Raw genomic sequence first — 15,220 nt, forward strand, 5'->3', positions numbered from 1 at the left:
TTCCTTCCTTTTCTCCTCTGTTCAATTTATTTTGATTGTTCCTTCCAAGTGTCCTGCACGGCATCGCCAGCTTCTGCCTTCCGAGACCCTCGCTTGATCTGGCCCGTGCTTCTTGCCCATTCCCAACTTTTCGAGCCTTTTGCCAATTCTTTCCTAATTCTCCTCTGATGGGACGGATATTGGATCGAAAAAGGAGGTGCTTCCCTGTCTCACCTCTTCCTGCCAATCTGTCTAAAGTGCAAATGGATCAATATCTCCGTGCTCCCATGTCTCGTCCCGTGCTGTTTATCCGATGACGTTATGCTTCCATCAATCTTCTTTCCCCCTCCAGGCCCCGTCCCTCCCACCTACCGTGACTTTTGGGGGCCCCTGCCGGCCACTTACCGACACCGTCCCACTCGACGCGTCTCTTACGTAGGCAGCTTTTTTGGGTAGAAGCTTCCACACAGGGATAGAACCACTTCCTTCGGACACTTAGAGAGGCGCCGTAATTGTTACCATTTACCTAGCAAACATCGTCCGACTCAGAGACCTCTTCCGTCCACTTCACCGGAGCCGTGTCCGTCTCCGTATTTCGCAACGTTCTTGATAATGCCGCCCAAGAAAGCCACTGCCGCCGCGCCCAGCCCGTTGGGTGAGGCTGACGCGAACCGCGTCGTGGGCCAAAACACGGCCGCAAAGGTACGCAATTGCGCAGATATCTCGACATTCTTGAAAGAATATGTGTCTCATTATGCCGTCTCATGATTATCGTCTGTCACGAGTCGGATGCCAGGATTCTCTTTTCTGTCGCCTTCAGAAGCCAATGCCGTGACACAGCTCCCAAAGCTGACACCGTGACACGTCCAGCCCGCCGAGAAGCCGGCGCCAAAGTCCCGCAAGCGCAAGTCGGACGCCGCTGCCGACGGTGATAATGACACCGGCGCCGCTGCGCCAGCTCCCAAGAAGCAGGCAACCAAGAAGGCTGCTGACAAGAAGGATCCCCTCCCGGACCTCTCTGAAATCCAGCTCCCGGGTGACGGTGAGATGAAAGTCCCCGTCTTCGACACCTGCGACATAGTCCGCACCAAGATCCGCGCCATCCTTCAAAAAGAAGGTGTCACAAAGGCAGCCTTCCTACGCGCCATCGTCAAGGCCGCGTACCCCGCTGGATCGGACCACAAGATTGCTCCCAACTTGCTCACCAATTTCATGAACAAGAAGGGACCCGCGTCTGGCAACACCAGCAGTGTCTTTTATGCGGCCTATGTCTTTTTTGAGAAGCTTCGTGTGAGGGATGGCAAGCCCAAGACCAAGAAGAGAGAGGAGATGGAGAACGAGTGGCCTAATGGCATGGACACCGAGCAGCAGTTGGACGGTTGGGTTATTTGCCTTGCTGGTGAGAGGCCTCATATTGACAAGTATGGCAAGACTCGTTTCTATTAGCCGTGGGAAGCTGTGTAATTTACGTCTTTGACTATTTGATTTTCTCTCCCCTTCGTTGAAGCATGTTTTTCTTGGGGATATTGAGGGCGCAGTTTGGGCTAGTGCGAATTATCACACTCTTTTAAGACGAATCTTTCCATCACAAGCTGATCTACCTAGCAAGGTGCCCAAAGACTGCCCGAGAACATCGCGAATATCTCGGCCGTCCGTAGTGAGGTAAACCATTGGCTGCTGGAATGATGACTCGAGTATCTACACCCAAGCGGAAGGGACGGCCACTTTACCGATATATCTGCGACGGGGGTGGGTCAGGGATACCGGACCACCGGCACGGACGAGTCATCGGTACCCTACGGAGTACCTCGGCTTCCCCCGGCCACGAAAACCATTGCCATTCACAAACGTCCTGGCCGCTCCCATCCTGGCCCGGCTGAGGGCCCAGTGTGTTGGGTAGCACCAGTCAACCAGTCCAGCATTTCAATCCATCTCTCGCTCGCGGCCGGCTGGGCACACTCTGCCCGTTACTTGACACAAAGCTTGGCGACCCCCGTTGGCGCCTTCACCCCTGACCCGCTCTGAACAACAGACAACGACACATTCGGTCTTCCACCACGGCGCCCGGCCGCGTTGGCCTGGCTCTTTTGTTTCGGCTTGCATTTGACAGGCTGTGGACAGCTCTGGTAGGAACTGGTCGGAAAAATCGGAACAGATGCTTGCCGCTCTTCATCAATAAAAAGCAAGCCATTGAATCCGCGTCAGCGACTATTGTTTCAACGATAGAGACTCGTCCACAAGGACGCACGACGTCCGTGAGATCATGAGGATATGGCAGCATAGTGGTCCATTGATTCGTTCATTTAGTTTGCCATCTTGACTGGAAAGGAAATCGGCCCGTAACATGGAGCCTTTCGTCTTCTAAGCTTCAAGTGGATATTCTGAAGGTGTGGTCCGGAATCTTGCTTCTGATAGAGAGTCTTTGTCAACACTGCGGCCTGCTACATGCGGCAAGGATATGACAGCATATCGCGTTCCGCGGTAGAGCAAGCTGAGACTTATCGGTATAGTCAAGGTCACTTTTCCGCAATGAATGAATTTTCAACAGATAGCCCAGGTATTCAGTTAAGTATGCGATTTTCATGCGGTGTGAACTACTTCACGGTTCACCAAGGATAGAATTGAGGAGCGGTCGAATAGAATGGTAAGCATACAGACTCGTACTCTCCGTGTACGTGATTGTTGCTGGCCGAGATTCAAACGAAACTGAAGGACAATTGTATCAAGACCCCATCGCATCGCCCTTACATAGCCGCCAGCTTGACCCCAGCAGCAACTTGGCTTTGATCCAGCGACTTATATAGCGCCTACATCCGTTGCTTCAATGATAAAGGAACCGACAACCCCATTCCTACACCAGCAGCATCCCTGAGATCATGACAACACCGTCCACCGGCATGGACGTCACTTCAGCTTAAGAACTCCTTTTCCCATATTCCTCAACTGCATCCATGCCCTGTCAATATACGTCAGGTACTCTGGTCTGGGGATCATCAACTCCTATGAGCTTCCCGACTCAACTCGGGTTGTTGTTCTGCTTCCCTGAACTCAACAACTTTTCCACCTCCCCCGGGCTTGTCGCTTTCACCACCCTTTACTGGCACCTGCTACCAACAGACTTGATGCTTGCACCATGATCCCTAAGAAGTCTCACCATCCTTGTTGTGAATCGCACAGTCCATGGGCCTCTGTCCACGGCCGATGAGTTCTGGGGAAGCCCCTCTTTCCAGAAGCAAGGTCGTTGATTCATACTGGCCTTCGCAAACAGCCTTACATAAGGGCGTATGGCCTGCACCGTTCTTCACTTCAGTATTGGGATGTATATTGTCGTCTGAGATAAGGATTTCCAGGGTAGCCGGCCATTTGATAGTAAGGCGAAGTGCCGTGTTACTACAAGGGGTCGCAAGTGGTTGGTCAGGCCGTACACCAGCTCGAACCAACCCTCGGGCTGTGAACTGGTCCAAGCCTCTCCAGCTATGCAATGCCCAAAGCATCAGATGATGCCCATATATGGCGATGACCTCCTCCTCCATCTTAAGACAGTAACAAAAAACCCACTCTCGTGGACGAGAGAACAGCCTGGATTATAGGACTCTCCAGAGAAAATCGTTGCTGGACTGACTCCGATGTTGGGCCCATGCTTGATAAGCTTTGAGAGGATGGATGAATGTCGATCAGAATTTCTCCAACAGTGCCAGGCTTCCCCTATTGCTATCATGTAGTCATAAGGTCGAATGTTCAACATCTCTAACAACAGGTCGACTTGAGCCGTTTGGTCCCTTCGAATAGCCGCATTTAAAAGGACCAGTCCCTGATCCCCTGGCATGCGTACGGAAGCTCCAAAGCTGATCAGAACTCGTGTGCAGACTTCGTGACCATGTTCGAGACAGACGTCAAAAGTTGATTTAGCTCCGTCCCCAGCCTGGTTCGGATCGAGGCCAAGATTCATTAGAATGCAAAGCACGCCGACTAAACCTTGCCTCGCAGCTACTATCAAAGCATTAGACATCTCCTTTGAAGATGGCAAGCTCTTTTCTGCCCCAAACTCGGCTGTGGTTGCTTTCACCAGAAAACACAATACGCTATACGGATTGTTCGACTCCAGAGAGACTACTGGTTTGGTAGCGTCAAGGGTAGAATGCACGGCTTTTCCATGAAAGACGGCTTGTTGGCCCAAAATCTTGAGCTAGTCGAGGAATTCGTTATAGTCTTTAAGTATAGTTTTGGTCTCGGCTCTAGAGCTTATAATAAACTTGCTATTAGTATCCCTATTATAGGGTAGTTAGTTCGAACCGTAGTTAACGAAGAGATTAATTAAACTATATAAATATCTATATAGGTATAAAAAGGAGGTTCTAACTATAGGTTAGGCTAGCTACGATAATCGTAAATAGGGCCCCTAATTAGCCCCTACGTAGTCGGCTATATACTACGGTCGAATTAGACTTCTAATCCGATACTAACTTTCTCTTTTTTTTATTAATTTAATTACTATAGTTAGAGGTATAATTCGACCTCGGGCCCGTTTACTAAGTCGTCTCCTTTTCCCCCTTTTCTTTACTCTTTTTATATAACTTATCCCTCTATTCGTATAATAACTTTTCCGCTACCTATAAATTGCTCTAATCCCTTATTTAGTACTACTTTTATAAAAGCGTTTACGAGGTTATTTTTATTATTAATCTAATAGATCTTAAGTATCTCGCGCCTTTTATACGATTACTTAAGGGCTATAATATCGATTATAAGCCTCTTTTCCTTTATCGTTCTTAATTTAATAAGGTATTTATATAGCGAGTAGGAATTAGTATAAATAACTATTAGAATAGGTAAAAGGCTAATTCGATTAGTAATTTTCTTTAGCGTCGTTAAAATCGTATAAGAGAGGTTAACGCCGTTAACTATACCGTATACCTCTAACGCTAGTATACTTTTTATTACCCGCTTATTTTTAGTTAATAAGTAGTAGATTATATTACTATATATAGTAAATTCGCTCTCGCCTATACTCTCGTTAGTTAGGATATTAATATACCCTAATTACGAAGTAAGGTCGTTATTATTTATAAATAACTTATTAATAAAGACGTAGAGCTTATTAGTCGTAAGGTTAATTAGGTAGTAGACGAGACTTCGATTAAGATTCGTTTATTACTATTTAAGCTGCTTATTAAGTACCTTAACGTCTCGTTCGGTTAGATTTATAGCCTATACTACCTTAGTATAATTAAGAGTTACCTCGGGTTAATAAATATTTATAATATATACCCCTTACGTAAGCTTAGCTTTATACTACTTCTTAACGTTAGTTACGTTCGGATTAACGAGGTTAATTTTCTCGCTCTACCCCTTTTATTAAAAAACGATAGTTTCCCCTTCGATTATAAAAATCCCGCTATTAAATACTAGGGGGGTATTTATTATAAGGACCTCTTTTAGCTTCGCTACGAAGCCCGCTTTTTAGAGCTTCTTATCCTCTTCTTTTATAAAGTTAATATCGCATAGGCCTAATATATCGTCGGTCTATATTCTAATAATCCTAAATTAATTACCTTCGTACTCTGCGATTAATAAGCACGGGTCGTATGTAGAGGTAACTATTAATAATTAATTAATATAAAAATCGTAGTAAGTAGCCTACTAATAGGTGCCCAATTCTACGAGCCTATATAGTAGCTTAAGTACTTTAATAATCGTACTTTCTAAGTACTTACTAGCTATTTCTTTTAGTAAATGGGCTAGGATTTTCCTTATGAGCCCTATAGCCGATTAAGTATAGGCCTAGGTAATATTATAGCTCTAAATCTCGTATCCCTTTTTCCGTAGCGATACTATTAATATTATTATTAATCATTAGCTATAGTGCTATATAGTAAGCGATTATATAAGTAGCGTCGCCTTTTTAACGTTACTATACCCCTAAATTACGTATTTAGACTTCTCGTACGGCTAGGGTATTCCTTTCTCTTTAATTTTACGAACTATTCGTAATTTAAATATATAGAGGTTTATATGTTTTTTAGGGTCGTGTAGGATAAATCGATAGACCCCTCGATTATAAAGAGTGTTTACTTCGATAAGATCTAATCCCTTATATAGTTTTTTAGTAATTATAATTACGCCTTCCTTACGTAGTTTAACCACTAGCTCGAAATCGGCTTTCTTTTTTATTATATAAAAAGTATTAATTACCTCGTTATTAGTAATAAATTGCCGCGTTAGGGCTTGCCGTCGTAGTCTTTTATAACGTCTCGCTAGTAATATTAATACCCTTTTAATAATTTTCTTTTTTTCGTTATCTATTAGTATTACTACGACGATTTTATTAAGGATAATTTCCTATACCTCTACCGCGGGTTATATAGTTTCCCCTAGCTCTTTTTCTTTTTATAAGTTAGAAATTACCTCGTTAGGATCTATATAGTACGGTCTAACTACCGTAATTAATACTTTAAGTAGCTAGTCGCGATCTCTTACGACTATATAAGAGCGCTCGTTAACGGAAATTAACTTATATAGCCTAGCCTACTATTAAGTAATTTCGTACTATACTCGTACCTCCGAATTTAGTAATATATTTAGATTATCCCCTATGTCGGGCCTATTGCGCGTAGTAATTACCTTATTAACTTACCTTTTTACGCTTACCTCGCGCAATACCCGCATTACTTTTTTAATTACTCGGGCTCGTTAGCTTATACTTAGTAATAGTAGCGAGGCTAAGGTCGTTTTTAAATATACTCTAAATACTAATAGCGTTAATATAAGTCCGTTAGGCCCTATAGTATCGTTATAGTATTTAAGTACTATCTAGAGGTATTCGTCGTCAGTAGAATCCGGATTTTCTTTTTTAATAATTCTAAACGCCCTTTTTAATTATTAATATGCCCTCTCTACTTTTTTAATACTATAGTGCGCTTTAATAAGTGCGACTTTTAGTTATATACTATAGGCCGTCGTATTGTCCCTAAATTCTGCTAACTTAAAGCTAGTACTAACGTCGGTTCTAATACTATTTAGCGGTCCTTAATATATATTAATCTAGCTTTTTCGTAAGGCTACCCATACTATCTTTATTTATAAATCCCGGAGGAATTGCTTTACTTAGAAAGATATAGCTACGTCGATTATATATAGTACTAGCCGACTATTTAAGTAAAAAATATTAACGACGATTTCTTAGTTAAAGTTAAGCTTATTACGTAATTTAAACTTAAATCTATATAGGCTCTGCGCATGTATTTAGTATTAATAATACACTTTTATTAACTACTCTAGCGCCCCTATTTCGATATTATTATTACTCAATTACTTTAAGAGGTTATATAGCCTTATAACTAACGGGTACCCGAATCTTTAGTATAGTTTTCTAAGCTCACTTTCCGTTAGGTAATTAATCGACTTTATATTATTAGTAAGCTTTATAAACGTATACCCCTATTATCGTTCGACTATCTCGAAGTACTTACCGCTAAAGATTCTATTCTTCGTATTATCGAATATAATACCTAGTCGATCTATATCTTTTAGATATAAGAGAAATGGGGTATTAACGGGCAAAATATAAAAAGTTATCGTTCCGAAGTACGTCTTTATTTTTATTATACTTAGGGCGACGATTTCCTTACCTAGGCCGAAACTAATCCTCGTAATACCCGCTATCGACGTATTAAGTATTATTAATATAATCTTTTATAGCGCCTAAAATTGCCCTTTTCTTCTAGTTAACTATTACGATACCCTAGTATTTAGGATAATTTTATAAAAATTATCTAGGCCGTACCTTTCGCTCGCATAGAATACTTATACGAGCTTAGTATTTAAGGGATCTAGGTAATATAAAAAGGACCCCTCTAGCTACCCCTAGATTTACTTAGTACTATGTTCCTTTTTTTTAAATATTAAGAGAGATAGCGTTTTCTTTTTAATCATTAAGAGAATGGGCTTTAGCCCTATTAAATTCGCCCTTTTAGCCGCTTTTATATCCGTTATCTAAGGGACCTTCCCTTACTATCTATAAATAAAAGCCTACTTATTAAGAGCTTTTATTACCCTTTATTTATTTAGCCTCGTATATCCTCTAGAGGCTAACGGGGCAAAAAAAGAGTAGTTAATATCGTTAATTTTATTATAATCTAATTCGTTAGTATAGGGGGTAAGATCTTCTTTATTTTTTAAATCTCCTATAGGGGGTATATGCTTTAGGCCGCTACTTTAGCTACTATTACTAAGTTCTATACCCCCAGATCTGCCCTTATATATAATAAGGAATTAGTTAAACCGACGAGGGCTAGTTTTACTATCTACTACCCTCGACTTTTTATATTATTCGTACGATTTAGTACGCTCTTCTTTAGAATAGTTACTTAACTAATATCTATTCTTTTTATAAATATAGTATTACTTTTTTTATTACCCTATTTATAAATTAAATCTCTACCTATTCGACGAATCTAGGCCTCTTTATTAGTAATTATCGTATTTAGCCTCTTTTCTTTTCTTATTATACGTTCGATCGACTTAATATTACTAATAAGGGCCGTCGTATGCCTAGAGGTAGGTTTAGTACGGTATTTTCGTTTTAATATTAAAGCTAAATCTTAGCCTCGAGTAAAGCGTCTCGTAGTCTTCGAGTACTTAGTATAAAGTAATCTTTATTTTTAGTATACGCTAAACTACGGTATAGAAATATCCGACTTTCCGCTCGTTTATCCTCTTATTTAGCTAGGTTTTTACTAGCTTATCGATTCGATTAATAAGCTCTTTAAGGATCTTTACTCACAATTTGCCCTCTATTATCCTAGCTATAAATACGAAAAAAATCGCTCGTAGCTTAGATAGGAGCTCTAGGTTCTTATTATAGGTCTCGAAGCGGCTTTGGATTACGTTAATTATATTAAAAAAGTCGTTTTAATCGAGATTACGCACTACTTCGTAGTAGTAATTAGAGGCTTTGCTTATAAGTACGATATTAATTACTAAATAGTACTAGTATTCCCTAATTCCAACTTTTTCGTAATAATCGTAAAATATCGTTAGGGTTTTTTATAAGACCTTATACTTCCCCCCAGAATATAATTTCTCTTTTAAAAAGATCTTTTTAAGGTCTGTGAATTGCTTCGTATTTACTATTAGATTTTTAGTATCTATATACGAACCCTACGTCGCTACGTACTATTAGTAACTTTAGGTCGTTTACCTCTTTTTTTATTAGCTAATCGGCGCCGAATTTCGTATTAGTAGCGGTAACGAGTTATAGATCGAAATAGGCAGAATTATTAATTATTATACTTTTAGTACTATATTTTACCCCGGTATATCCTTTTGTAATAATAGATTTCTATTAGTAATTATAAAGAGGAAATCTGGGTCGTTTACCCTTTTTTTAAATTTATTAAAGCGATTATACGCTCTATTAACCTTTGCCTAGTTTTATAGTACGAATTCCTTTTTTATAATTATCGCTACTAGTATTTTATATAGCTCTTGCGATTATAATTACGCTAGTAATACCCCTCGCCCGTAAAGGAATTTATTAACTACTTTTATAATTCCTAGGCTTGCGCTTACGAACTATTTATCTAACTAGTAGCTAAGGTTATTTACGATTTTATAAAATAGGGGTTGCCCCTATAGCCCCTTTTTTTCGTAGACCTTAGTTAAATAGATTAATGCCGCGTTAATTTGCTCACCGTTAGGCTAATTTATAATTCTATATATCTACGTCCCTTAATAGTCCGGGTTAATATTTACCTACTTATAAGGGATTAGGATTTTATCTAGGATTAGGTTTCGTCCTCTTTTTTTTTACCTTAACTTACTAAGGGTCGTGCTCTAGTTTATGCCTATATTAGCGGTTATTAGCGTATTTAATTTTAATAGGGATATATTTAATCCGTGCGCAGGTCGTAGCAAATCCGTACTTTTACTACTTAACGAATTTATTAGGGTCTAAGAGATTCCCACTTCTTTTTACTATCTCGCTACTACTCTTATTTTTATTATTTTTAGTAATTACTACTACCTTTTTAAATCGCTAGCTATCGTACTTACTAAGATCCTCTTTTTTATTTAGTAAAAAAGGGTAAGTTTTAGTAGTTCTTTTTAATAATAGTAGCGGTAAACGTTTATATTATTATAAAAAGATATAGTAATTAATCTCGGGATCTTTACTAATTATTAATTTCCGCTATCTCGTATATTTCTAACCTCTTAAGCCTCGTACTCTTTATAATTTCTAAATAACTTCTTTAGTTAATTTCCGAGATCTATAATACTCTTAGCTCGATACCGTTAGGACCTCTAAATCCCCTCCTCCCTTATTAGACCGTCCCCTATATTATATTCCTAAATAATACCTAGGGGGTAGTTAAGGGAGCTACGAGGAGGTCGTTTAGATCGTAGGCTTAAGGTCGTACTTATAAGATCCTCGTAATAATAGACTTTCCTATATACTATAGATCTCTTAGCTTAATAACTCCTATAAGGTTACCTTTATTACTAAGTAAGAATATCTACGTTTAGAGATCCCCTTTTTTAATTACGCAGTACTCTTTTATACTATACTTTTACTAATTTAACTAGTTAATTTCTAATTACGGGCCGGCTATAGAAAAATTGTTTAGTAAAAAAGCTACTTAGGGCGACGGTAAAAGGCTAGTTACTTAAGTAGTTCTATTAATTAACGTAGTTTAACGTAATAAACGTCGACCTCTCGTAAGTAATAAAGGGCTATAATTACTTAATTCTATATAGTATTCGAAAATCGCCTCCTTTTTCGTCTACTTCTATAAGGTTAATTAATACGAATCTCCTATCCCGTATAATATTAAGAAGTCGTCTTTTTTACGTAATAAAATACTTTACCGATCTATAATAGTAGAGTTTAATTACTAATTAGTATTAGTATCCCTATTATAAAGTAGTTAGTTCGAACCGTAGTTAATAAAAAGATTAATTAAACTATATAAATATTTGCGTAGGTATAAAAAGGAGGTTCTAACCGTAGGTTGGGCTGGCTACGATAATCGTAAATAGGGCCCCTAATTGGCCCCTGCGCAGTCGGCTGTATGCTGCGGTCGAATTGGACTTCCAATCCGACACTTACCTTGCTCGTACAAACGTGAGAACATTAACAGTTGGGATCTATGTTGTTGTGTAGGTTGAAGTAATTGTAGACCATCATATAGGAGCCGTGGAAAGGGGCCGATTAAACGAGTCTTCAACGAGACTCAATACTCGCACTTACAAATTCGAGCTCCACGCCTGATTTTCTACTTCCGTTCAATGCAAGGACACCCAAAGCCTTGAGCTCAAGGGTGTCAGTAGGGAATTGACTCCTCAACGCGGGAACCACGCAGAGCAAAGCCTCTGTATGTGTTCCCAGACCGGTGTCTACGAACATATCCACCACTTTCGTGACCAAAGAACTTCCCATCCTCAAGTTCCGATAGACATGGTCTATAGTTGATTTGGCATTGTTGAATTCGCTTGGGCAAGGGCTTCTCATCAATGCATCCTTGAGCCCGAGAAGCAGACAGGTGAGAAGCTTTTGAGCGCAGATATCGACGAGTGAGCTTTTTGTACGAATGAATTTGATTTTAGCTGACATGGCATCGACTTGGCGATCCTGGGCGTTTGCATTTATGAAATGTTCTACGAAAGTGGACTAACCCCGAGGTCGAAAAACTTGTCCAGGTTTGAAAGCACAGCTTGTTTGACCACTCATGTCGTTCGACCTCTCCTTCTCCATAGTGGTCCAGGTTGGAGATTTCTTATTGTCTTAGGAACTCAGCCACAGATTCAAGAGGCCAAGTTTCTCTTGCTCTTCAAACTGAAAGATCGCAGTACTCGATTCCCATCGAGCATTGATGGGGTACCAGAGGCTTTCCTCGAACTCGCTGTGCTCGTAAAAGGAGATTATTCTGGCATTCTCAACTAGTTCAGTCGCAGATTGTTCTCTAAGTCTGGATTGATCGTTGAGGACAATTGCCTATAAAGTGAGGCCCAAGATCGCCTCAAGATACACCGCAGCCTGCAGGTCGACCCGGAAACCCTGGCAAAATCGTTTATGAAGCATTCGTGTCCAATAAAAAGTGATCCCCGGGATCCCGATGCAGTTGCTCAGCGAAGCAACCCGCAGGCTTTCCCAGCTGCATCAACTCTGAGAAGTAGAGCGGACGCTTTGCGTGGTTGTGCCCGCTTTGACGACATCCAGGCATTTAGGAGGAAAATGAGCACCCTGTGAATGAATGTTCTCGTAAAAGATCAGGCATCATCTGCTGCTCACAATTGATGGCGTCGTTCCTGCGACAAACATTCTCAATGCGAACGCTACCACGTTTTGACAATCCGTCATTAAACACCCGGATAGAGTCTTGTCCGATATCAGCTCTTCTATTTGAGACTCCTTTTTTGATAGGCTTCCAAATCATCTGACGACTTCACAACTCCAAGGCAGCTGGCTCTTTAAGAAAAAGACCGAAACCCTGTTGGACCTGCTTATGTCCCTTTGTTCTTTTAATACCATTCCGTAAAATTACGAAAGGACGTGGGATAATTGGCCTAGCACGTTGTGATTTGGTGGCGTTTGTCGCCTGTTCCTCGACTTTTAGATAGTAAGATAAGATTGAACCTGATCTCGCCTGAAAACGATTGTAGCTTGAGGATAAAGATTGACGTCTGTGAAAGCTGCCCTGTTAACGTTTAATATATTTACTATCAGGCCTCGCCGGTCAGGCCTCGTTAGTTAAGGGATAGCTTAGGGGGTATAAAGAGGGGGACTAAGTAATAAAAAAGTAGCTTAGGTATATATAGAGCGCTAGTAATATACCTCGAGAGAAGGGTAGATTTTAATAATTTATCTTTTAAACCCTAATAATAATTAGCCTCTATAAGCTTCTTTTTTATATTATATATTTATTAATAATTTAAAATTTTTATTTATAAAGGGGACTAGGCTAGAAGCTTAAAATATTAATAAAAACGAGACGTAGTAAGAGAGTATAATTAGTATTATAATAATAATAAAAAAAAGCTCTTTTTTATTAAACCCCCTAAAGTTACCTTTTTTTTAATAAATAATATAAAAATAAAGTATAATAAAATAAATAACGTAGCGATAATATAAAAAGACCGTATTATTAAAGATATTAACGAATTTTAAATAAAATAATAAACCTTTTACTCTTATTTATTAATACTTAAACTAAATAATAAGTAATAAGCTAATAGAACTATAAGAATAAGAACGATAATTAAAAAAGAATCCTTATTATAATATATAAAAAGTGCCTATATAAAAGGTAAGTAGATTTAGAATGCTTATAAAGCTTTTTAAATAGCCCGGCCCTTATACTAAGGGCTATAATCTTAGTTATAATAGCTTTAAATATTAGTTTTAATATAAATAAGAATATAAATCCCCGGACTAAGGATAGTTTAATAAATAAAGCTATATTTAAAGTACTACTTAAGTAATAATAAAATAACGATTTCGTATTACCTAAGCCCCTATTTATTAACTCTTTTTTAATTTAAATAAGTACTATAAGCGGAACGTTTATATTTAAATTATTATTCTTCCCTAACTTATTATATATTAATAAATCGGTATAGGACTTATAGAGCTTCTTTTTTAATTATTATTATTACTTTAACCTATAAGCTTAATAAATAAAAATAAATTACGATAAAATAGTATATATAGTTAGTTACTTAAGTAGTAATATAAAAACTTCCTAAATATATTATATTTTTAATTACTAAAGGACCCCCGGGTTTATAATAAATTAAGTTATATAAAAAGAACTAGAGACTGTTTTATAAAATAACCTATTTAATCTCGCTAACTAAAAAATAGTAACGAATATATAATTAAATAGTATTTTATAAAGCTAAAAAAAAAAAGTTAACGAGTTCGTTAGCTATATTAATAAGTTCGAAATAGAACTAAATTATATTTTAATAAAGAAATAGAGAATTTGTATATTAATAAGTAAGTTACGGCCCGAATTATACTTTATAATAATATTATAAATAGAACTTTCACGGATTTACTTATAACTAGTATTACTAATAAGATATATTAAATAATCCTCGTTATTAATAAGGAGTTTACGAACGTCCCCTAGGTAATATTTTAACTTAAACTTAAACGAGTTAATAAAAAAATACTAAGGTATTAATAAATTAAATACGTAAGGAATACGCTATAATTTACTTAATAAGGATACTACGTATTATAATTATAAAAAGACTAGTTATATTATAAGGGATTACTTATAACTACGGGAGTAGTATTAATAATACTATAATTATAATAAAACTAAATACTTTATTAATAACTACCTAAGCGTTATATATTATAAATATAATAAAAAGGGGTATAAGGCCGTTAGTTATTAATTAGACCTTATTTTAGTTAAGTAGTGCGGACTAATAACGAGCTTAAATACTATTTTAATAAAAAGAATAGTTAGTAATTAATAAGGGCGGTACTTAAACGTCCCGACCCGTATATACCTAAACTATATATAAAAAAAGCTAAGCGCCCTTATTAATTTAAAAATAAAAGGGAACGTAGTTAGTATCGGGCTATTTAATAGTTTTAATATTAATTTATAAATTTATTTATTACCGTAGCTAGTAAACGTTAAAAATAAATAAATAAAAACGCTAAAAAGCTACTACTTATAGCTTCGAATTATTAATAATAATTACGTAACGGAGATATAGCTATATTACTTCGTAATAACTAATATTATAATACTTACGCTTATCCTCGGTTTTCCTTAGCTAAAGGATATTGACTTACTAATTAGTTAGAAATAAAAAAAGTAACAATATCTAATTTATAAATAATATATTTACTTAAATACCCTAAAAAAGGGGCTACTAAACGACTTAGTTTTAGTAATACTTATATATATTATAATTAACTTAGTTATAAATAGTAACGTAATATTAGCGAGCATAGCTAAGGATTAAAAACTACGTTATTAAGACTTTAATAACTTATTTTTAAAAAAAAAAAAGGCTATTTTATTACTAAATAAAGTACTATATAACTACTATATTAAACTAAATAACGTAGTACTTATTCCCTAGGGACCTATTTATTTATTATTAAACTATAAGCTCGAGATCTTACGTAACTATTTAATACAAATAGAAGCTAAGGGCTAGATATACCCCTTTATAAGCCCGGCTAAAGTACTTATTCTTTTTATACTTAAAAAAA

General features: G+C 37.5%; 4 protein-coding genes across 4 annotated transcripts; 2 read left to right on the forward strand and 2 right to left on the reverse strand.

Annotated features, from left to right (window-relative positions):
- Nucleotides 1-492: 492 nt before the first annotated feature.
- On the forward strand, nucleotides 493-1,425 carry CLUP02_11003 (calcineurin is a calcium-dependent; the record flags this gene model as incomplete). The annotated part of the gene is made up of 2 exons (XM_049289974.1): nucleotides 493-681; nucleotides 850-1,425. Coding segments are annotated over 2 exons (765 nt in total), but the record flags the coding sequence as incomplete, so codon positions are not given.
- A 236-nt stretch (nucleotides 1,426-1,661) lies between these two features.
- CLUP02_11004 (uncharacterized protein) lies at nucleotides 1,662-1,859 on the forward strand (the record flags this gene model as incomplete). The annotated part of the gene is made up of 1 exon (XM_049289975.1): nucleotides 1,662-1,859. One exon carries the CDS (start codon nucleotides 1,662-1,664, stop codon nucleotides 1,857-1,859), a length of 198 nt encoding a protein of 65 aa, XP_049147120.1.
- A 1,260-nt stretch (nucleotides 1,860-3,119) lies between these two features.
- CLUP02_11005 (uncharacterized protein) lies at nucleotides 3,120-3,928 on the reverse strand (the record flags this gene model as incomplete). Its single annotated transcript, XM_049289976.1, has 3 exons — nucleotides 3,120-3,369; nucleotides 3,527-3,684; nucleotides 3,812-3,928. 3 exons carry the CDS (start codon nucleotides 3,926-3,928, stop codon nucleotides 3,120-3,122), a joined length of 525 nt encoding a protein of 174 aa, XP_049147121.1.
- A 3,491-nt stretch (nucleotides 3,929-7,419) lies between these two features.
- On the reverse strand, nucleotides 7,420-7,650 carry CLUP02_11006 (uncharacterized protein; the record flags this gene model as incomplete). The annotated part of the gene is made up of 1 exon (XM_049289977.1): nucleotides 7,420-7,650. A coding segment is annotated over one exon (231 nt), but the record flags the coding sequence as incomplete, so codon positions are not given.
- Nucleotides 7,651-15,220: the final 7,570 nt, after the last annotated feature.

This window comes from Colletotrichum lupini, chromosome 5 (genome assembly GCF_023278565.1).
Source record: "Colletotrichum lupini chromosome 5, complete sequence".
In the NCBI taxonomy this organism is placed as follows: domain Eukaryota; kingdom Fungi; phylum Ascomycota; class Sordariomycetes; order Glomerellales; family Glomerellaceae; genus Colletotrichum; species Colletotrichum lupini.